General features: G+C 33.3%; 2 protein-coding genes across 5 annotated transcripts in view; both read right to left on the bottom strand.

Moving 5' to 3' along the window:
* The window catches only part of LOC122311149 (phosphatidylserine decarboxylase proenzyme 2-like), a 30,909-nt gene extending 14,354 nt beyond the window's left edge, over positions 1–16,555 (bottom strand). The window contains exons 1-9 of one of the 3 annotated variants that reach the window (XM_043125579.1): positions 16,199–16,555; positions 16,010–16,089; positions 14,629–14,653; positions 12,795–12,854; positions 11,321–11,389; positions 10,105–10,197; positions 9,972–10,022; positions 624–707; positions 163–254 (exon numbers count right to left, since the gene is read on the bottom strand). In XM_043125579.1, coding sequence (XP_042981513.1) covers positions 163–254; positions 624–707; positions 9,972–10,022; positions 10,105–10,197; positions 11,321–11,389; positions 12,795–12,854; positions 14,629–14,653; positions 16,010–16,089; positions 16,199–16,399 — 755 coding nt within the window. In that variant the 5' untranslated portion in view covers positions 16,400–16,555. Of the gene's footprint in view, positions 1–162; positions 255–623; positions 708–9,971; positions 10,023–10,104; positions 10,198–11,320; positions 11,390–12,794; positions 12,855–14,628; positions 14,654–16,009; positions 16,090–16,198 lie in introns of those variants that run through there. The other 2 variants (XM_043125578.1, XM_043125580.1) reach the window with 2 other exon arrangements.
* A 4,236-nt stretch (positions 16,556–20,791) lies between these two features.
* LOC122311004 (NAC domain-containing protein 104) lies at positions 20,792–22,135 on the bottom strand. Of its 2 annotated transcripts, none has more exons than XM_043125337.1 (3): positions 21,719–22,135; positions 21,222–21,499; positions 20,792–21,038 (listed from the first exon to the last, which is right to left on the bottom strand). In XM_043125337.1, exons 1-3 carry the CDS (start codon positions 21,798–21,800, stop codon positions 20,904–20,906), a joined length of 495 nt encoding a protein of 164 aa, XP_042981271.1. In that variant the 5' UTR covers positions 21,801–22,135; the 3' UTR covers positions 20,792–20,903. The 2 variants fall into 2 exon arrangements, with proteins under 2 accessions (XP_042981271.1, XP_042981270.1); XM_043125336.1 differs by having other exon boundaries at positions 21,638–22,127.
* Positions 22,136–24,819: the final 2,684 nt, after the last annotated feature.

Genomic DNA, 24,819 nt, shown 5'->3' with positions numbered 1-24,819 from the left:
AATGATCATTTTTGTAGAGAAAATCATTAACAATAACCAAATTACCTCACATATCCCCCATGAGAAATGACATATATACAAAGAGATGAAAGTTATAGGTATCAAAGGGGAAAAAGTAAAAAGGTTATGTTTTAATCTTATTGCCTATAAATGAGTCATTACTTTTCTTGTTGAATTGCAAGAAGGGCAGCCAACTCATCCATGCTGACAACACCGTCACCATTCTTGTCAGCCACTTTAAAGAGCTCCTCTTTCTAGTGAGCCAAAAAATATATTAGTAAGATGGATAAGATTTTAAGAAACAAAGTTTTTTTAGAAGTACGATTTTAAGAAACAAAGATTATAAGGTAGCAATTTGACTTTGAGGATTTGGAGGGGAAAAAACAACCCAAGTCTGTTAATTTCCAAAAAAGTATCAATTCAGAACTTCTGAATGAAAATTAGTATTATCAGAAGCCAAAAGTTCCTTTTCTGGCCTCATACAAGAACAATACAAGGTCAGGGTGTCACTACAGAAAACCATTAAAAATATATTGCTCTAAAATCAGCATTCTGTAATCCCAATTTATAGAGATAATATAAACATAGGATTAAAATCCAAAAATAAATAATCAAGTCCAAACCTTGTCAGCAGCTAGTTGATTGCCAAAAGCTTTAATTAATTCAGAAAATTCAGAGATGGAAAGTTTCCCATCTTCATTGTAGTCCTGCATAGATTACAAGGGATCAGAAGAATTTGCAATGTTACCTAATAGAGTGCTGCATCCAGCTGCTTCAATAATTCCAGGACAGATTAATATGTCTATGTGGCGTAGTAAGTTGGAGTTATTATGTCCAAGCCTGGGACTTTAAGTTAAATTTATCTTAATCAACCAGGTTTACTAGACACTCGATTAGATGCCTAGGAGCTTATGTAAAAACTAGTAGAACGAAAGGAGTTTAGAACAAAATAAGGCAAATAGACTGTTGAATGAGATGTAAAAGTGTGTCTATAACCCATCGAGGGAATACAAAGACATTGAGTGAGTGCCAAGCCTGTTGTTTCCATACAATTTGAATGAAAGTCTAAAGATTGGACTCTGATGATAGTTAGTTGTCTTGCATTTTTTTTCCTGAGTTATGCCTTTTTCAACTCACAAGACATTATCAGGTGTTTTCTAGCAAGTAAATCAACATTGTAGCCTGCTACATAAAGAATGCTTGAAAAAGTCTGAAAATATTGGATATATAGAAACTGTAACTAAATGAAATATATTGCACTTCTTCTGGGTGATACAAATGCTGAAATGTTTGAGATACTGCAGAGGATCAGATATAAGGGCTGTGAATAAACAAGATTATACGACAAGCAGCTCAAGATTTGCTTGGCCAAACTCAAGTTTCAATTACTGGTTGGAAGAGGAACAATATCCCATTAATGGGATTAAGTCCCTATGGTATAGGCTCTTGAAAATGAGAAATTCTAGCTACCTCTCATCTGTAGAATTTGTCCATGTGTCATTAAGTTCCTAAAGTATATTTTACTTGTTAGGGTGCAGCCTGGTGGTTAAATAGCAGGCTTAGGATGAGCTCTAGACTTAAACATTTTGAGTTCAATTCCACACTAGGAGTTAGCTTGGATTACATGATACACGGTTTTGGTGGTGAGATTATGTATCCAAGATTTACTCTTCATGGGTATGTCAGAGGGGTCGCTTGGCAAGGCTCCATGTCATCAAAGAACTTCCCAAAGTATAGGCTCTTGTGAATGACAAATATTAGCTACCTTTAAGTAACTTAAGGCTTCTGGTAAGCATGGCTAGCTAATAGGAATAAAGTTTTATTGAATAGTGTAACTAGGCATATTCTAAGTACACAGGGAAGTATGCATAATAATGCCTAATTACAAGTTGTAAACTAGAAATGGATACAAGAAAGCCATGAAAACTACCCCTGTTGAGAACAAAAGCGGAAGTCCATAGAAATAAGACATGTAAAAATAAAAATTTAAGTTCTTCCGGAGAGTGTTCCCAGACTTCAAAACTCCGGCCATTCCTTTCAACTAAATGCACCACATAAGGCATAGATGAATCATATTCCACACGGCAGCAATATGGGGTTTACTCTGAAGCCCTCTTCAACTAGGGCTGTAAGTGAACAAGGCTACACGACAAGCAAATCGAACTCGACTCGATTAAGCTTGAATTTGATTCAAGTCGATTATTGAATGGGCCATTTGCGAACTCAATTAAGCTTGAATTTGATTCAAGTCGATTATTAAATGGGCCATTTGCGAACTATGAATTAGACTCTTTCTTCTTCTTTTTATCGGTAATCAAGAACTTTTATTCAAAATAATAGGCAAAGCCCAAATACACAGGGAGTATACTTGAGAAATACCTATCTAGAGTTTACAACTGAAAGAAGAAAGTCATGGACATTTAGTCCATTATAGAAAATAGCCCCCACCCAAGATAACAATGTTTTAAAGAAGAAAATTTTCAGCTCCTCTATCGTTCTCTCAATTCTTGAATCATACAAACTCATATAAATCTTGCCCGACTCCTTTAATGTTCATAAACAAACTCATAAAAAGCTCGACTCGTATATATTTATACATACAATTATAGATACATTATATTATACATGTATCATGTATATAGTCCACCACACATACTATATATGTCATATAGAACTTTTTTTTATGAATATATATGTCATATAGAACTTATGATGAATACACATGTTATGTACATATGATAATGTATATATATACAATATTAACTATAACTTATCAAATGTCATACAAAAATTTATGCTTACATATAGACAGTTTTAGTACAATAGTATTTATTCTTACCGATAGTTGTCACTTATCACGTACTATTACTAGAATCTTATTATTTTATACAAGTAGTATGCATATTTAGTATTCATATGCATTGTTAATAATTATTAGTAAACCCCATATTTAGTATTCAAAAACATTAATTTCAAAGTGAGGACCGGGTCTAATAATTTTTTCTGGCATGATGTTTGGTGTGGTGATTTAGCTCTTAATTAGCATTTCCTAGCCTTTACAGGATTGCTAAAAACAAAGGGGCTGCCGTGGCGGATTCATATATGCTTTCTAACAATATGTTGAATTGGAATGTGGAATTTACTAGAGATTTACAGGACTGGGAAGTGAGTGAAGCTGATCATTTTTTCGTAAAACTCTATGATTTGAAGATTGATCAGATCAGGGAGGATAAGATGCAGTGGGTTCATGATAATAATTTCAGATTCTCTGTGAAATCCTATTACAAGGTGTTAAATAGTCACAGTAATTTAACATACCCCTGGAAATGTATTTGGAAAGCTAGAGTGCCCAGTAAAGTTGCATTTTTTTGCTGGTTGGTGTCGCTTGAAAAAGTCTTAACTACTGATAACTTGAGAAAAAGGGGTTTATATGTGATGGACTGGTGCTTCATGTGTAAAAAAGATGGTGAATCTGTTAACCACCTGTTTCTTCACTGCAAAATGGTGACGGCCTTGTGGAATGAGTTATTTGCATGGGTTGGTATTGCTTGGGTGATGCCTTATCATGTGGTGGAATTTTGTGCTCGTTGGCAAGGTGCAGCGGGAAGAGGAGGCAATACAGCTGAGTGGAGGATGATTCCCTCATGTTTGTTTTGGTGTCTATGGCTTGAGAGAAATGGGAGGTGTTTTGATGATCATGAACGCACCATGAGGGAATTTAGGGACTTTTTCTTTAGCACTTTAAATTTTTGGGTGAATAATCTTGTGAGGGATATCAACATTTGTAATGCTTTACCTTAGTACCATTTTGCTTTAGTTTGTACTTAGGTGTATTCTCTTGTATACTTCCTGTGTACATGCCTATTTACTTGGAATAAAACCTCCTATTACCTATCAAAAAATAATTATTAAGTTCATAATAGTAGTCTAGTATTAATTCTTACATATACATTATATAAATAGGGTGGCTCTCTAGCCACCACTGGGGGCTCCCGCTAGTTGCTTACATTTTTTTTTACATGTATTTTTTTAACACTTTTAAATATTTTTAAAAAAATCACAACATTATTAAAAAACACTTACTTAATCATTAAGTAAAAAATAATAATAATAAAATAAAAAGTCCCAACAAGAGCCACCAGCGGGAAGAGTAGCATTTTCCTTATAAATATAAGCATAAATAATAATATTATGTTGTTCAAATTTAAGATTGCAGGGTATTAATATTAATGTACTAAGTTTGTAGTTAATATACAGTATATAACTAAAATATTATATTATGAGTAACAATGTTAGATAAAATATAATGTTACACATGAACATGTTACATGTTAGCCACCGCACCCGTTACTTTTTCTTCCGAGTTTTTTTCCTACACTAAGTTGCTACTTGCTAACCCATAACTTTTATTTGTAAAATGCTAGCCCTTGGATCTCACCGTTGAGGAAGCTTAGCCATATGTTGACAACTACAAGTTACAATCTTACAAGACAGCCCTAGAACTTATAACCCCTCGAACCCGAGGGATTGAGAAAGTTAGAAACCCTAGTTGGTTCCTTGCATTGTCAAGCCTCTTAGAGATGGTAGATGGGTTCAGATGGTAGATTAAATGATAGCATTATAAGTCTCAACCAACTCAATCACTGGTTCCGTCGTTCTTCCGTCTCTTAGCCATTCTTCCTCTTTCATCTAATGAGGTGGAAGATTTTGACGGCGATGTCGGCCTCAATCGCCCTTTTGTTTTCATGTTTCTTGGCATTTGGTAGGGAGATTTTGAACCAGTAATCGCCTTTGGTTCTCTCGTAACTCTTCGTACCTGAGTAGATAGAGGTGGTGCAGTCCATTTCAGAAATTTGGCTGCCCCTGTACAGTCCTACCTCAAGTCATGAATCACCATGCTTCTGTCTATCACTTTGATCGATATGAAAATATTTCTTTTATTTTGTAATGCCAAAAACTGGTCTTTTCCTTTCTTCGTCTTGCTATTCTTTGCATTATATTTTGTACGCATGATTTACTTATTATTCATACTGAAAATATTGAAGAAGAACCATTTGAAGAAAGAAAAGTCCCAAATTTGTGCTTCATCCAAAATTTTCAGTCCACAACACTCAGTTCTTTATCCTCCTCAGTTTTCCATTTATATTTTTGTATTATAGATTTTAATTTTTTTCAATCAACTATCTACTTCTCTCGGTTTTTTATTTATATTGTTGATAGGGGCAATTTGTAGTTGTAATTGTCTTTTTCTGCTGCAAGCTTGCAATTTTGTTGAGCATTTAATACTTAGTTGTTAGCGTGAATCTGTGATGCTTGTATTATACATGAATACATGCATTTTGGCCAAAGTTAGGCACTCACTTTATTTTCATTATCTGTGGTTGTTGATAAATACTAATACATAAAGATGCTTTGTTTTGATTCAATCAAGTCAATTATATTTGTGGTCTTGTGTTAAGTTTACATGTTTTAGTTGAGAATTTTGTTATATGTTTCTATGTTTATGTTCATGCTTATAGTTTATGGAACTTTAATTTTTGCTTTGAGAAATAGCTTTTTGCTATGATTAATAGCATTCTTTATTAACATCTATTTGTTTATGCTACATTATTAACTATAAACTGATTTCTATTCACAGTATTTTATTGGTAGATTAGTTTTTTTTTATGTTAGCTTTTCCTTTTGTTATCTGTTATTTAGTTTAGAAATGATTTATGTTGGCAAATGGATGATGGTTTGAACGAACATGATCTGGTGGAAGAGTATGAAAATGAAGACTCTAGTGGGATTAGCTTAGTAGAGCTCATGTCTGATGATGATGGAGACATTGCAGATACTAAGCTTCTTGATATCGTCACTAATGAGGGCCCAACTGAAGTGCAAACGGTTGCCTATAAAATAAATAAGAGAAATTAGACTTCTATTGTATGGAAGGATTTTGTTGAAAATAAACGAGATGGTACTAAACAACCTCATTTCAAATGGTGCAAAACCTTGTTCAAAGCATCTCGATCGAGTTCTACCACTACACTACATAAGCACCTACTTTTTTTATCCGTAGGCGCTTACTAACTTGTTTGTCATACATAGACTCTAAGGCCTCATATGTTTTCGCATATGAGATGAGATAAGATGGGATGAAAGTTGAAAATTGAATAAAATATATTAGAATATATTTTTTAATTTATTTTTGTTTTGAGATTTGAAAAGGTTGAATTGTTTATTTTATTTTGTGTAGGAATTTGAAAATTTTGTAATAATTAGATGAGATGAGATGAGTTGTGAAATGTTGTGCAAACAAAGTAGAAGGTTTTAGCAATTGAGTCTAAGGACCAAATGGTGGGTTCACTATGTCAAATTTTACCTATGATCGGAATAAGGTGAGAGAGCTTGCATCTCATATGATACTTTACCATGAATATACATTCTCTTTTATGGAGTATCTCGTGTTTAATAAGTTTACGAGTGCAAACACTCCATACTGGGAAAAAATGTCTCGGGCTACTGCAAAGAAAGAAGGCAAGAGAACTTATGTGAAAGAAAAGATGAAGTTAAAAGGTTTGCTTAAAGCTGTTAACAACATTCATATCACAACTGACATGTGGACTTCTTGTCAAAAGCTTTCATATATGGTAGTGACATGTCATTTTATAGATATTAATTAGCATATTTAAAAGCGTGTGCTGAACTTTTGTAACGTGTCACTGCCACATACTAGGCTACTAATGCTTTACAAAAATGTTTTCAAGATTGGGAAATTGAGAATAAAATTAATTCAATTACGGTAGACAATGCAAGTTCTAATGATGTTATCATTAGGATCTTGAAAGATGATTTTAAATTGAAAAAAACAGTCTGTTGGAGGAAAATTGTTTCATGTACGTTGTTGTGCGAATATAACTAAATTGCTTGTGCAGTATGAACTTGGGGAGATTGTTGATTATGTGATGGATGGTATAAAATATTTCGTAGCATCTGAGTGTAGGTTAAAACAATTAAGTGAAATTGAGTAACAATTGCAATTACCTCAAAGAAACTGATTTTAGTTGTGCCTACGAGATGGAACAACACATATTTAATGTTGGATGTTGCACTTCAATTCAAAGAGGTGTTTCCCATATATGGTGATAAGGATCAAAGTTTTGAATGGGTTCCAAGTACTGAAGAATGGCAAAAAGTTGAAAATGTTTGTCAACTACTTGTGATTTTCAATGTTCAAGGATCAGACTGTCAACTTCTTTCCCTTTGGCCTTGTACAAGGAAAGAAAGATAACTAGAATATAAGGCATCATAAATAGCCAAAGTTACAGGCGGACAAGGATCTTTTTTTTTTTTTTTTTTTTTTTGGGGGCAGACAAGAATCATAGATTGGAAAGAATTTATCAAAATCTGAAATTGTTCCTGTGGGTGTTGTTCAGAATTTATCAGATTTGGCAAATTTATTGGGGTGTAGGATCTCTTCTTTGCCTTTGAGATATCTTGGGCTTCCTTTGGGGGCTTCTTTTAAAGCTGTGGACATTTGGGATGGGGTGATTGAAAAAATTGAAAGGAGGTTAGCAGGTTGGAAGAGGATTTATTTGTCTAAGGGGGGTAGATTATCTCTTATTAAAAGTACTTTGTCTAACCTGCCTACGTATTTCCTTTCTCTTTTTCCTCTTCCTGCAAGGGTTGAAAAGAGAATTGGGAGTTTATTTCGGAATTTTTTATGGGGTGGTGTTGGTGAGGAAAAGAAGTTTCATTTGGTTAGTTGGAAGAAAGTTTGTCAACCTTTGGATGGTGGTGGCTTGGGGATTAAAGATTTGAAAGTCTTCAATAAAGCTTTACTAGGCAAATGGCTTTGGAGATATCATTTGGAAAGTGAAGCCCTATGGAAAAATGTGATAGATGCAAAGTATGGAAGTTTGAGGGGAGGTTGGTGTTCAAAAGCCTCTAGTGAAGCATATGGGGTGAGTTTGTGGAAATTTATTAGAAAAGGATGGGATTTTTTCTCCAGTAATATTAGGTTGAAGGTTGGAAATGGTAAAAGAGTCCTCTTTTGGCATGATTTGTGGTGTGGGGATGCTGCTCTCAAGCTGGAATTTCCTGCCCTGTTCAGATTTGCAAGGGATCAAAATGCTGCTGTTTTTTATTCCTACTGTGTCAGCAATAATAAGGTTGTTTGGAATGTTTTTTTCAAAAGGGATATTAATGATTGGGAAGCGGATGAAGTTCAGGCTTTGTTGGTTAAACTTTACAGTTTTAAGCTGGTAACTGAAAGGGAGGATAGCATGGCATGGTCTTCTGCTGGAAATGCTAAGTTTTCAGTTTCTTCTTATTATAGAGTTATGTCAAGTCATGGTAGTTGCGTTTTCCCATGGAAAAGTATATGGAAAGTGAAAGTTCCTCCCAAGGTTGCTTTTTTCTGTTGGGTGGCTTCTTTGGGCAAAGTTTTGACAACTGATAATCTTAGAAGGAGAGGACTGTTTATTTCTGATTGGTGTGTTATGTGTAAAAAGGATGGAGAATCTGTAAATCATCTTTTCCTTCACTGTGAAGTGTCTAGATTCTTGTGGGATGAGGTTCTGAGTTGGACAGGTTTGCATTGGGTGATGCCCAAAGATGTGGTGGATTTATTGGTAGGATGGAAGGGTTTGAAGGGCTGTAAGAAGGCAGCATCTGTTTGGAAGATGATTCCTCCTTGTCTCATGTGGTGCTTGTGGATAGAAAGAAATAGGAGATGTTTTGATGATAATGAACGCACTTTGGAAGATCTTAGGGTTTTTTCCATGGGTACTTTGGGTTTTTGGGCGAAAGTTTATGTAATGGTGGATAATTTCCTGAATCTGTTTTAGTTTTTTTGGGTTTTTTTCTTTTTGTTTTCAGGAAGTTGTAGGTTTATCCTTTGTATACTTCCTGTGTACTTGGGCTTATGCCTATTTCTTCAATAAAATTATTACTTATCAAGAAAGAAAAATAATATGGGGTGTAGCAATATTGCTAATTAGTAGCCTTTGTGTACTTACGATATCCCTTTACGGTTACTTTCATAGAAACTTTATGAAATGCACAGACACACATGGCGTGTGTGCCAACAAAGACACAACACATATATAAACATGCATGTACGTATGTATGCATGAATCGATCCTTAGGTCTAAGAAATTTGAACTCATTTATCCAATTTCTAAGCTATCCTCAGCAGTCATGAATTTATTAATTGAAGTGGACAGAAAAGAGTTTGAAGTCTATAATTGATGCAGATCAGCAGCTAATACCTAAGAACCTAGGTAGAGCTACAAAAGGTATGGTGCTTATGCCATATTTGGGCCAGAGAAACTAGTGCTTTGTAGTTGGAGAAATTATGAATAAAAGCTCAAATACAGGAGGAGACATCAAATAAAAATAATTGAAAGAAGAAAAGAAAGATAAATTTTTTATCAGTGAAAGAAGAAAAGAAAGATAAATAAAACTAGGAATATCGAAAGATGATCTCTAATTTTCTTCCTCAATGCAGACGGTATAGAACCTACATATTACAAGTATTTACAGCCTAAGCAAGCTTGAAAAACAAATCCACGTGAATTTGGACCCCTGACAGTCCAAAAAATAAATTCCTGACAGACCCAAACTAGAACACTAAGGTCAGCGAAGCAACAGGTAGCCCAAAACCAAGAACACCAAAATACCCTGGTAAGAGTTGCAAAAAGGTCCATGCATCTAAAACCTTTTCTAGCATTGTTTCATGCATACCCATACTCATTGTTGTAAAACCTTAGCTGGAGAATTCCCAAGATTCACTATCCTTGAAACCTCACCATTTTTCCACAAGTTTCACTTCAATTTAGCTCTTTCAATGGCCTTTTAACATTCACAATCGGCCAAAAAAGGGTTACATCAAAGTAACGAGAAGGGTCCAGATTGACTCCAGAAACAAAAAATGAGTTGATATGAAGGTCATACATACAGAAAACAGAAAATCATATAGAACATACCACTATAGATAAGATGCGTCTTGCAAATCTGTTCTCTGTTTCAATTGGATCCTGTCAGTTTATTCAATGAAATGTCACAAACCTTTATCACGGAATCAACAAACCAATAAAATTCTTGTAACATGCTGCACACCTCGACTGAACATGAAAGATAAATTTTGCCAACCACTGTATCAGATGATGATGGATCTAATAAGTCATATTCCTCAACTTCTGAATCTGCACCCTGCAACACCATTCATGTGAAAAGAAATTTTTGACAAGTGCCATTCATGTGAAAATAAAAGCATCCAAATGAATAGACCAATAAATTTTCCGCCACGCCTATGATAGAAATCATGTAAATCTGAAAAAAAAAAAAAGCATCAAGCAATTAACTTAAACCGTATTTGAATGACCATCCAAATTTACTCATACGAGTGATATATAAATAAAGGATAAAGAAGAAAGAAATAGAAGAATAACATGATAGTAAATTTATATGCTTGATTTTATGCACATGTCTATGCATAACCGTCATATTATGAGATGATAACAATACTAATGGTTGTAATTACATATAATCATGAACTAAAGACCATTGTAGGCCCGCTTAGACCTCTTCTTTAGCGTCATTAAAGTATAATCCTTTTTCTGATGAGTAAGAATTTTATTACACATTCAAATTTGATTAAAGAGTTTATTCTACACAAATGTCACTAGATAATATAACTTCAAAGCTCGTCAAGTTATGGGACCTTAGGGAATGCAGGAAGATGCAAAATGAAGAGGCTGACTGTGGTGTTGCAATTAGAAAACTTGGAACCTCTACTCGGGTCAATTATGTGGAAAGAATCCCAGAAGATATTTACAACTGCCCACAACAGCCACGTTTCTTCTCTGAAAATTAAGAGAGCTGTTCATTGAGAGGAAAGAGTAACTCCTTGAGAGAGAATTAGGGAGACGCTTGATCTTTTCAAGTACTTTGTGATTGTCAACCAGAAAGATAAGGGAGATCATTTATTTCCACAATAATCTCACTAGAAAAACCTTAGTGGTTTTCCCACAAAATAGACACATAGCTTTCCTAATTTTTCTACACAAGCAGTGAAAAGTCTGAGTTGCATGAAGTCTGAAAGCACTGCCTTGAGAGGGTGGAGCAACTAGTTGTCATATTTCAAATAGGTTTTCTAAAAACTTTTCCCTTTATATGCTTTCAGTTCCATTGATCCTGGCAGAACTCGATCAGATGCACGGTGTAAAATGAGAAAAAAAAAGGTATTTCATGATACAGTAAAATATTGATTCAAAGTTTGTTACAAATAAATTGTTGCATACTAGTTAAAAGGAATATGATGAAGGTTACTCACCCGAGTAATAAATTCAAGTAGATCAATCTCACAATATCCGATTATATTGTTGCGGGACAATCTATTGGTCTGCATAATATAGAAAAATTGATTAAATACATTGCAATATACAGACATAATACCAAAACTTAAATCAGTTCTAAACTTTTAATATAAAAATCAAATAGGAATGAATGAAAGAAAACTTAAATCTCTGTGAGAAAGCATACAAAAAATGAGAGATTATTTTCAAAAGCCAAAAGAAAAGGTCAACAGCTTTTTAGAAAAAAGGGCATCTCCACCCATGCGGGCTAGAGGGAAAGGTTACAAATTCCAATGCTTGAGGGTGCATGAGTTATATTTACCTATAAAAAATGTGAAGAAAACGAAAAATGAAAAGAGCAACTACTTTTAGTGGGATTTCAAAAAATTGAATATAAGCAAATTGGAAAACACAATTCCAACACACAAACTCCTTTGCATAACTGTCCACATAACTTATATGGCAAGCTAAGTGTTTAAATCACAAACCCAGCCTTAAGACCCACAAAATGAAAAACCATAAAAATTTAAATAAAACTAAGGGGTTGTTTGGGAATATGTTTCATCTCATCCCATCTCATCTCATCTCATTTCCTTCCCAAACATCACTCAAACATAAAACACTTTTCAATTTCAAATCTTCAACTTTTCAATAAAATCTAGAGTGTGTTCAAGTGTTTTCTTTTGTACACTTCCTGCATACATGGGCTTCGCCTATACATTCGTTTTCAATAAAATTTCTTATTACTTATAAAACAAAACCAAAAAAAAAAAAAAAACTTTTTCATCTAATCATTACAACTTTCCCAGACTTCCCAACAAAACAAACAAACAAAAAAAAAACAATTCAACTTTTTTAAATCCCAAAACAAAAACAATATTAAAAAATTATATTCTAACAATATTTTTACTTTATAATATTTTATTCAACTTTTTCTCTCTCCTTTCCCAAAACCCAATAAAACATCATAACTCAAATCCACTACCATTCACAAACCATTTCACTACTATTCACATATTTCTCATCTCATCCCATTCCCCAAGCATCCCCAATTTAGATTAAATAGGAAAAACAAGCTAATCCTAATGTGAGAATTGTGTGGCCTTGGTATTTGCCTTTTTCTCCCATGACATTGAGTAACACTCGTTTTATGTGAAACTAATTGGTATTTTCATTTTCTTCCATGACATAGGGTAAAGCCCATTTTTATGTGAAACAGCATTCGTCCTTGTTAAGGACACCTATGTCCTCATCCTTGTTTCAGAAAGCACCAAGCTTCTTCCTCTTCAGTAATTACTACACATAACTGCATAAATGGTACTTTTTCTTGTTTACAAACTAAGTTTATGAAATGAAGACACTCAATTGCCTAAGTTCTTGCTCATTGCAATGCAATGCATAACACTGCAATATCAAGCCAAATTGTAAGATCAAAGCAAATTTATTATGCACCTCAAACACAGACATCCTTGCAACATGTGGCCCAGATTTTTCCAAAAGAAGTTTTTTTTCCTGTGGCAAGAAGGTAAAAGTTATACAGCAATGATAAGTTCCAAAATACAGTTTGACAATACCATAAATGATAGAAACTGTAGGGAACTTCCTGAAATTTCAAAGCATGCAGAATATTGCAACACATTTTCACAATATGAATCTATTAAGACAGCAAAAGTATGCCCGAATATGTGTGAACAGAAGGGCACATTCATTATACGTACGTTTATGTGAGCATGCATGTATGATGGAGAGAGAACAAAAGAGTGATGAAAGCATGGAAGAAAGGGCAAGCTATATTGTGCATTACACTGTAGATGTACAGTTGACACCATTGTGGACTTTAGCTACTTAATATTTAGGGGTCCTTGTGTCTTTTTCACTCCTTTATCTAAATTATTCTGGATGGCTTCAACTTTCTAACTCATAAGGTTAGGATTTTGATTTAATTAAAGTTTCTATTGCATGGAAGACATAGGAAACATCACAGGCTTCCCCTTGAAAGATATATAAGGGGTAAGGAAAAGCTAATTATAATGTCCAAATGATGGAGGAGTCTCTTGCAATTTTACTTAGCTAGTCTTACTTAAAGTAGGTATTATTTTGTTTTTTACCAGGTAAAGTTTTTGCTGCTTCCACTTTAAATAAATCTTACTAAACCAAGAGATAGTTTGGTAAAAGCAAGATTGTCTGGAATGGGCAGTAAAAGAGGCCCATGAGTTTTAGTTTGTATTTATTAGTCCTTCCCTGTTTTCTTTTATCTACTTGATTTACAGTTTTATTTTCATAATAATCAAGAATCCTAGTCTTTTTTGGAAAACAACTAGAAATAGTGATACATAGGTTTTGACGTAATATGATTTTTTGCTTTTTCATAGGTCAAAATTCAAAAGAGGGATTCGATAAAATATTCCGCTTCTTTCATAAGTTTTTAAGATATGATTTTCTTTTTCTTACTAGGTGTAGTTGCTTAGAAAACCTCAATGCGATTGCTTGGAAATCAAGGGTGATTATCTAGGATTTCTTTCTCTTTTGTTCTCCTTCAATTCAGTACTTTAATATGAACATTCCTTGGAGATTCAGTCATTTTTCATACCCTAACCATGTTCTTAAATATTATATCGCATACAAGAAACCTTCAAGAATTTATCGAGAAACCTAATCTGGTGCTGAATTTCTAAAATTCCTGCATCTCAAGGGTTGTACTCATATTGATCTTGATATTTGATTACTTTCCTGCAAAGAAAGTTATTTTATTCTTTTTCCCTGGTTCTCTCGTCTCTCGGCTCTTTGGTTTGTGAGTTTGATCTCTATTACTTTCTCTTTGATCTAGAAATATCTCTAGTACTTAGTGGGTTTTGCATACATCAATCCAGTATGAGAACAAAAGATCCTCTGTTGGCATGATAGCACCTCAGACTGGTGTTCCCAAAAAGAGATGATGAAGAAACAGCAAAAAGAATTTAAAGCTAGTAAGTTATGGATATCAAGATTACTGCACCTAAAGATGCTCAGTAAGTTGCTAAAGAAAATAATAGTTTTTTTTTTTTATCGGTAAACAAATTATATTGATCAAAAGAAGGCAAAAGCCCAAGTATACGGAACATATACAAGAGCAGCGCCTATGCATGTTAACGTAGAGCTTAAGAAAATAATAGTAGAAGCAACATGGTGCCATACAGAGTAAACTTCCATTTAGATATGCTTGGCAATGGAATAATTAACTAAAGCACAATAAGTGGAAAGCTTTGTTTATTGTTCTAAAATGATATAATTTGGGGTATAAACTCACAGAGTTCCAAACGGGGCTGTCTGTGCTGCGCCACCAATAAGACAAAATCAGCACATATAAAAGTCAAAGACAAAGTAAATGTTTCTCAGAATGCAAAAAGATAATATCATCTTTTGTCAAATGATTATTCAAAAAGTACAGCAAGTTGATAAATATGGTGTTTAGAGACCATTTTCTATAACAAAATTCCAATCCAAAGGGTACTACCAAGTGAAAGGAGTATTCCAATGCCAAATCAGTTAGGGTAAAAGTGCAAATTGAATTGCAATAAACGAGTCCTTGTTTGAGTCACCCCGTCTAGTTTACAGTCCAGCCAACAACTCTATTATATTCTCTCCTTTTAAGCTGTATTTGGTTTTGGTTGATCTACTCGCTTCAGTATTCCAAACCATTATGGTAAGCTGAGAACTATTTAACTTTGGGATCACCAATTTTTCTCGGACCAAGAATATAGAGGTTTACAATCTGCAATCCAAAGTTTGGCAGCAAATCATCTCAATCCAGGGTTATGTACACAATCATATCTCAGCAAACAAGCATTTCTTCAAAGGCATCCAGATTCCAAACTTGACCACAAAAGGCCAAAGTATGTAGGGGGAAAAACTGAGAACATCCAATGCGCTAATCAGAATCTCAATAAAGCCAAAAAGAGTGTGGAAAATGAAGGATGGTCAATTAGGCAGTCGCTCTCTAATAAAAATATTTCATTATGATTTTGAGAAATTGAAATGGATATCTCTAGATCATCCCCGAGTTTTAATCATCATAAGTCTATGCTGGTTATATCAACCTGTGGATCATAGTGTTAATAATCGCTGTCCATAACACACTCCTCTAAAGCTCCACATGTTTAGCCATTTATCCAGAAGAGTGAACAGAAGCATGAAGTAGGTGCAGACTGGAAAGCATGCTCTTCAGCAACAAGAAGTGAGCACCCTTCCCAAGTTCAGTTTTTCCATTTTTTCCAAATCAAGATGATCTCATCCACTAAGTCTACATTCATGATCTGAGGTCAGTAGGAAAAAAAAAATTGACCAAGAATTCCAGCAAAGAGGGCCAAAAGCAAACGAAGTATGGAAACCCGGGCTCTGAATTCGGGGATCGAACGCTGGAAAATTTTCCGATCGTTGGTTTTAATCTTAATAACGTATTTAGTTGTGCATTATGACAGCGGTACGAAATTTCTTTTCATGTTAAAAAGTTATAATGTAATACGCAGTTCTTATGGCATTTTTGTAACACTTTTAAATGAGTCATAAACATAATATGAATCAATTATTCAAGAAATATGAAACTCAAACCCTATGGCATCAATCGATAATGACGAGAGCGTATTTGCAAGAAAGAAAAAACATGTAAGCGAAGTTTGGCGGGGCTTAACTGGTCGGAGATCTCACTACGAAAGGTTTGCTCTCCAAGAGTAACACAGGCGAACCACTTGTCCTTGAACTTCATCTCCGCCTACAACCCCCGAGAAACTCAAATAAAGGAAAACAAAAAGAAAACACTAATTCATATGGAAGGGGGGAAAAAAAAAAAAAAAAAAAAAGAAGAAGCAGAAGAAACTCACACGCATGAGGGTGAGAAGAGCAACTCCGGCGAAACCATCAGCAGATAGTAGTTTGGGATTAGGAGAGGAGGCGCTGGAGACATTGCCATGTCGACTATGATGGCCATGGTGGTGAATCCTATGTTTCAGACGAGATAAACGCGATGATCCTTCCTCTTTAGAATCAGACGTTGCTTCCTCTTTCGAGCCTCCATGCCCCATCCTCACCTTCTCCGTCCGTCGCTCTCTGTGACCAGTTTTAATTGGCCGCCATGTGCTTTATTTAATTTTAAGCGGAAGGAATGGAAAATTCTATTTTGGATTCCCGGGAGTCTCTTTGCCAAAAAGTAGAGAGTAAAGTTGATTATCACAAAAAAAAAAAAAAAAAAAAAAAGTAGAGAGTAAAGTCAACAAAATTTTTATGGCTTCTTCTTGAATTATTAAAGGGCATATGTCCAGTTGTCCACTCACCTCACCCGTGTGACCGTTGAAAAACCCGTTTGCTTTCTGAATTTTACAACCTCCTAATCTTTTTTTTTTTTTTTTTTCCTTTTCTTTAAAAAAAATTTATTCATCATTTTTTTATTACATATTATATATAAATTTTTATTTATTTTTTTATTAAATATTTATTGTATAAATGATAAATAGAAGAATTTATTTTATTTATAAAAAATTAAAAATAAGTATAATATATAATATATAAAGATAATAAGTAGTAAATCTCAAAACTCAAAAAAAAAAAAAAATCCAAATTACTTTTTCAATTCTAACGACTTACTTTTATACACTCTAATATAAAATATATCTAAAAAAATATTTAAATTTATTAACAGGAACTTTATGAAATCTGAAGTGTGCAATGGGAGGTCATGGGACCACTACAAGTCACGTCTATCATGTTGGAAATAGGAAAAGTTGACACATTAACGAGTCCCTTCATATCATAGGGCAAAATATATATATATCCCTCTTCATTTTTCAAAAAGGCTGTGAGTGAAGGATTGAATAATGGATAATGATACGCGCTATCTCTTACTATTTATATATTATTTTTTTTTATTATTTTTTGTTTAATAATTAAGAAAGTAACTAATAATAAAGTTATATTTTTTTAAATTTTTCTTAATAATTAAGAATTTTAAAAAAATACTTAAAATAAAATAATAAAAAATAAAATTTAAAATATATTATAAAATAGTAAATAGGTGATAATAAATAATAACTTATAATTATGTGAAATAAAATCTCAAAAAGAATTTCTGCGCATTTCTCTTTCCTCCACTTTTTTTATGGAGTACTCTACGACGGTACGACGAGATAAGGCTTGTCTCTGTCAATTGTGGATTGTTCTCCTTGTCTTCACGCTTTTAATTTTGTGGCTTTACATTTTTATTTCAAACTATCCAAAAATATTCTAAGCTAATAATAAGAAAAATATTCTATCTATAAAAAAAATTATACAGAAATAATTATATAAAATAATATGAGTTGATATAATTTATCAAATTATAAAATTATTTTTATTATCAAATATATTTAACATATTAAATAAAATTACGTCAATTTATAAAATTATTTTATGTAATTATTTTGTAAATATAATAATATTATATAAGTTATACTATTTATAAGTCTAATGTATAACAATCAAAAATAATTTATTAGTACCGGGTTTTTGAGTACACCATCCCGATTAATTTTAAGAGTACACAGACTCTCAATATATAAGAAAATTTTTTCAAATACACGTCAAATAATTTTAAAAGAAAAATCTTTCAACTCGATGATTTATATAAATTGTTTGCGTCTAAAAAATTTTGAATCTCTTAAAACTTAATACTTTTTTATGTGAACTTACAAATATATTTATTAGCAAACTTTAAACCTTCTTCAGATTCATTATACAACCATAGTTACAAATGTAGGCTTCCTTTTTGTCCTCTAGTGAGAGAAAGAAAACCTTTTACTTCCTTTTCCACATAGAAATATTTCTTTTACTCTTTTATTTTATTCTTTTATTTCTCAACCTTTAAATCCTCCACGAACTTTAGAGTGTAAGCAATAGACTTTTTACATTACTGGCCGCATGATCATTCTTCTTGGTTTCTGTTATGCAAATTTAAAATCATCATCATGCACAGATACAAAAGCAAGCAAAGGCCATAAAAAGTTTGGGATGGGTACATGTCACCTTTTTACTTTCTATGGCGTGTTTGTATTTTATCAATAACAAAACTTTGACATGAACCAAGCGAGAAAAATAGGCCCATTGGCTGTTGGGTGCATGACTTGCCTATCATAATTACTACCTCGAATATATTGCTATGAGTTTAGTTATTTATCATCTTCATAAGTATATATTATTTTAATTTTTTTATTAATAAATTAATTAAATTTTTCTACTTATCATTCAACACTATATATTTAATAAGAAAAAAAATTAAAAATTAAAAAATCATACACAGTTTGTAGTGTGACGTTAATGAGTATAATGTTTTTCATATAGTATTCCACCACCTCAACTTCCAAGCAAGGTATTGGGGATTGCCTTTGCTTCCAATTGAGTTGCCATTTGCCAATAACACTTAGCACCTCTCAGATCGATCTCTTTAATTCAGGCCATGCAACACCTATATATATATATATATATATTTATAAATATATATTGTTTTTAATTCCGAGTATATGTATGGCATCCTCTACCACCACCCCACCCATTTTTTTTATTTTTTATTTTTTTGAAGGAAAATAAATTAAGTATGGGTAGGATGATCGGGCCCCGTGCTTGATTCCGAGATTATTCATGAGCAATGAAAGACTCTTATTCTAAAATGTTGGGAGAATTTCTTTGTGATCAAGAGCAAAACTACCATTCAAAATTCAAATAAAATGTAAATTAAGCATTTTTTTTTAAACTGAACTACCTTACTGCATATAAACATTTCAATGGTACTCCAATTACGGTACTAACTAATACTTTAATTATTTAATTTAATTAGACTCTATATCAAGTTCGACCTCGTGTCAACAAAAATCGAGATTGAGGATGGTCATGCTTGAAGATGATGGAAGCCCCAACCCTTGGATTTATTTGCCTGCCCCCCATAAATGTAGAAATTTAGAAAAGGCAATTGTAATTAATTGTAATTGTATTATTTCATTCAAAAATATTTAAATAGAGTAATAAAATATTTCATATATATATTATATGTATTGATGCGAAAATGAAATAATAAAAAAGAAAGAGATAAGTACTCGTGTGAACATATTCATAGAACTCGTGTGGATGCTTGCTTGCATCATATGCGAGTCATTGCTTCCCTAAGCAGGCACCCATAAAGAAATCGTTCCTTAGCTTGGTGACACAAGACAACTACCAAAAATCCATCATAGGCAGGAAAAGCTAAAAAGTCTATAAGGGATATATGCTCAATGCGGATGGATATCATGCAAATGCAAACTTACATTACAGTGCTCTTTGGGCTCCACATTCCCTCCTAGTCACGTTTATCCTTTCTCTCTCAATAATCCCTGCACGTGACAAACCCAATATAATGGGTGCAAGATTGCGATCGGCCGAGGCTGCATTTTAACTTAAATACGTACAGGATCATCATAATTAAGCACGCATGCAGTACATGAGTTGTGTGTGAGCGAGCGAACGCAATAATATTGCTAGCTAGCGCCTAATGGATATATATAAATCTCACACGATGTGATCGATGATATTCATAACCACAGTACGCGTTAATGTCGGTGTAAAGCGATCAGTCTTGAATCAAAAACAATTTAATTATTTGAGTTTTTTAAGAATTAATCCCGATTCATGAAATTGAATGCTATTTAAATAATATTGTATATATGTTGCGGTTGGATAACTGGATTTGAAAATGAATTTTTAAATTGAGATATTCAAAATCTGAATCTTTTGTTTATATAAGACATTATTTATTAAAGTTTCGATTTGAATTCTGCATCGAATTTTAAATCTCAATTAAAATCGTAGGTTTCAACTTATATTAAAAATAAATAAATTTGAAACGGTCAAATCTAAATTCTTTTTATCCAAACACAATCTTAATTAGTCAATTTCAAATTGAGCATTAACAAAAAATGCTTAAATCACAAAAAGATGTAATAAATATAAATTCATAAACTGACATGACTCGATATAGCTAGTACGTTATGATTGTAAAGTTAATTTTATTATAAAGTAAATTTAATATATCCTAAAAAATTATATCAGTTTATAAATTTATTTTTATAAAATATATTTATAATTATATTACTTGTCATATATATATATATATATATACACACGAAGTGGTTTAGTCTCACTGATATTAGGATCTACGAAAACTTCTATTTCAAGAAAGAGAAGTATGGGGAGATCAGAAATTCATCCAATTATACCACCGAAGGTTATTCTATTTAATGTAGTCAACCCCGGCCCATTGTCTTAAAAAAAAAAAAATGGTATTAATGGCTGTGATTCAGAAACATGCATGATGCCGTTTTCTCTTTTCCTTTTTTTATTTTTTATTTTTAACTCTTTTCTTTATGGGTTCCATATATAATATATATAACAAAATACCACAGTGGCTCTGGAAGTGCAAATAGAATTTTTAGCTATATATCAATTTACTAAATTGCAACAATGAGGTTCTACATGATATGGATAAAAGCCTTGAAACGGACTACTTTGGATCACATTTATTGGATCTTAATTTGGCAAACTAATCTCATCAAGATCATCCAATGACAAGAAAACTTCGTCCAAGCACGAGAGCTCTGTCCCGTCGTCATGATCTTGATCATCACGCTCATACACTCGGCATATTACCCAGTTACTATAATCCTGCAAAATTTAGAATAACAAATCGATAAGCATGCATCGCATCCCTGTTTTCTTTTCCTCTTTAGATTAATCATTATTTTCTTGTAAGAAATTAAGCCGATCATGATCATGAGTATCACTTGTACTAGTAAATTAAATTAAGTTAAAGCTAGCAAGAGTACTAGAAGTAGTAGTACTACTTACTATTTTTGAATGCCCTCTTCTTTTGGATGATCTAGTACTACTGGTAGAGGCAGCCGAATCTGAGAGACGATATTCTTGCATTGTCCAGTTGGTTTTGATGCCGGATGGAGCTTCTCCGACGTAAAACACCAAATATTTCTTCATTCCCACCTTCTTGCCGGCGCTGTTGTTGACCGGATCCTCCATGCCCACAGCTTTCCAATAACCGTTACTTGTAGCTCTGTTTTGCGTCTTCCGGCTATAGAAGTACCACTTGTTACCCTCTGCCAAAGCTTTGCCTGAAAAGTCCAAACAACTTGGTATGTTTCGATTTTAAGTTTTCCATGCAAATTGCAATAACCTAGAAAAATCCAAAGCAAAAAAAATAAATAAACGAAGAACATGTATTATACGAAGAACAATTATAACAAGAATACCATCGAGTTCCCAAGGATCATATGGATAAAGATCAAGATCGGGAATGACATCCGGGTGGCAAGGTAAGAGAGTGGCCTTACGATGAAGGAAATGGACCACGAGCTCTTCATCTGTAGGGTAAAATCGGAAACCAGGGGGTAGGTTAACATTGTTATCTCCCATCACAAGAGAAGAAGAAATCAGGCAGACGTATTACTTATTGTAATGGTGGGTTTTGGCTATGGACAATACTTATAGCTGAAGACAGGAGGAGAGAGAAAGACTGACGTGAGATAGGTGGTGTTTGTCATCACAAACCACATAGGGGGAAGGGAGTTTGGCACTTCAGAGTTTAATGTTTTTTTTTTTCCTCCTTTTTAAAAAAAAAAAAAAATTAGTGCTCCTCTTCAAGGCGGCGGCGTAACGGAATAACGGAAAACGTGTTACAAACTACAATGAATATGGATTACTTCCAAATAACGGGATTCATTGTTTGTAGGAGGGATCGGAGCTGGAGATCAGGAGAGGAGAGGGTGTCAGAGTCGTCCAGTTTTTGCTGATTATATATATAGATTTTCATTTTTTTTTTTAATTTTTTGTCTTTGAATTATTAGGAGAATGTGGGTCATCATCATACTTCATGCTTATATCATCCACCTGCTGTCATCTACGTGGCACACATATGGGGTTTGGTCCTGGACCATTTTGAAGTACCGGATGGCCCACCTCCCGGAGTGTGCCTATGTGCCACATAATTATAATCATAATTATTTTAATTTTAAATAACTCGGGCGCTTCCTCCCCGCACAATATGCATCTCCCCGGAAGTTGCAATGAGTGTCGCATTTGACATCCAATCATACATCCAGTACTACTTGGCGGATGGAGATCGATCACGACGATCCCTAGCTAGCTACTTGGTTTTTGAAAGTTCCTCAATCGCCGGCCACGTATTAATATATATCTATCGGTTGACAATATTGGCCGGCTTATTTTGGCATTATTAGTGAAAATCTTGCGCGTATTTATCATGTTAATGCATGTATATATGGTTTTCTCTTATCCTTTAAAGTTAAATTGACTTGCCTCGAACAGTAGTGGATCTCAAAACAAAGGAGGTCCACATCATTAAAATAATCATGAACAAGCTTTTAAATATTAAGGAAACAATACAAACAGAGAGTAGGAAGAAAAATGGGACATATCATGAAGAGGTACTTTGCTTGAGAGTTTTCTAAGGTCAACTGAGTCATGCACAATAATTAGCTAGCTAGATTGAATTGATCAGTTGAGCGGTCAGCTTCTATTTCATTCAAAATTGAACAGCTAGCATATATAAAAGCAAACATATAATTTCTCTTGCTTTTTCAAAAAGAAATATAAAGTTACCTATCGTATTTACTTGGTGTTATAGTTAGAACCTTTTTATTTATTATTATTATTATTTTCAAAAGGAAGGGGCCGGAGTGGGAGAGGTAAAATTTCTATCTCCATGTACGTATTACAAAATTAACTATTTTATGTATTTAGCGTACGTGTAACTTGCTTTCATAGTCAACAATAGTTTAATTATAGCCTAATGGAATATGATTCAGTTTTTTAAATGAAAATTTTGAGTTTGAAACCCCACACTCTGTATCAAAAGAAAAAACTTGATTTTGTAGTCTACATTTTCACCTGGTCTTATAAGGTTTAATTGGAAATTTCCGATTCATTTTATATAATTTTATGGCTAAAAATTAAAATGAAATTAGTATATATGCAGATCATATATATATATATATACACATATGTATGTATGCATGCATACATATAAATCGATCAGCCCGCCATGGCGCCATCTCAGAGAGTACTACTGGCTAGTGGCCGGGGTGATAATGAGAAAAAGACTACAAAGTTGAAACAATGGGGAAAGACCCCATAGCATCATGATATGGTCTTAATCCCTAGAGGTCTTTTTTTTTTTTTTTTTTCCCAGAAAGCTATAGGTTGGTTGCAGCACACAAAGAGAGAAACGTAAGAAGATGCTCCTCCTCCGTATAACTCATGGCCTCTCTCGCTCCGATGTCGTACCTTCTTGACCTACCAAATGACTCCATTTATTCATGATGCTCATTGGATGTATTCGATATCCCAAAAGTTTTGACCAATAGGAAGGTTTGGATATATAGTGAGTAAAGATGAAATTGTTTTAAAAATTAAAAATTGAATAAGATATTATTATAATATTATTTTTATTTTGAGATTTAAAAATATTTGAATTGTTTATTATATTTTGTGTGAAAATTTAAAAAAATTAAAATGATTATATAAGATGATATGAGTTTAGATATTCTCTCAATCCAAACAACTAGTGTTTAAGTAAGATAATTATATTAATTTGACATAAGTAATAGAGTAATTAGGCAGCTCCGATCCTTAATCTATCATTAATTAATATTGTAAAGAAAAATTATATATATATACTATCATATCATCTCACTATATAATATGTGACATATTTATTACGATTAAATGATTATTTATGAGATTTTTTTTATTATTTAATAATGATAAACATACTATATATTATATAGTGAAATGAAAGTGAGATAAGAATATAATGTATAATATTATTTTATTATAAATGCAATGGGATGATGATGATGTGCAATTTAGTGGTAGGTATATATAGGTAATTAATTGGTTAGGCAAGTTATAATCTCAAATGACCTTTTCTATTTGTCCTAATTCCCTAGTGCGTCAAACACAGGTCCTAGCTAAGGCAAAGTTAGATAATTATGGGCGAATATGGGGGGAACAATGTTTATATTGCAAACCTACAAAAAACCGATATAAAGTGCAAAACACATGATGCCATTGGAAGTACGAACAATATTATCGATCCCCGTCACTGCAGATCATGCTGAGTGCTAAAAGGAAAGGCGCGCGCGCAGTAAATAATTGTCATTGGCACATTGCTCCATTAGTGAGGTCCTTTGCAAGAGCATGATGGGGGCTTACCGACGTGACGATTGACATTTGTCCTAATTGATAAAATCATATTCATAGCTTGTAATAAAATATCTTTTTATTTTTTTATTTTCTTGTCGTAACAAAGAAGTAATCCAGCCAGCACCTCAAACTTATCCATCCCAATGAATTAAGAGCCGTATCAGTCTTTTTAAAGTGAGTGGTTGGGTCAAATCATACTGATCAGTGT

Source organism: Carya illinoinensis, chromosome 5 (assembly GCF_018687715.1).
Source record: "Carya illinoinensis cultivar Pawnee chromosome 5, C.illinoinensisPawnee_v1, whole genome shotgun sequence".
NCBI lineage: Eukaryota > Viridiplantae > Streptophyta > Magnoliopsida > Fagales > Juglandaceae > Carya > Carya illinoinensis.
The sequence above is the reverse complement of the archived record's forward strand: the minus strand, read 5'-3'. Positions and strand labels throughout refer to the sequence as shown.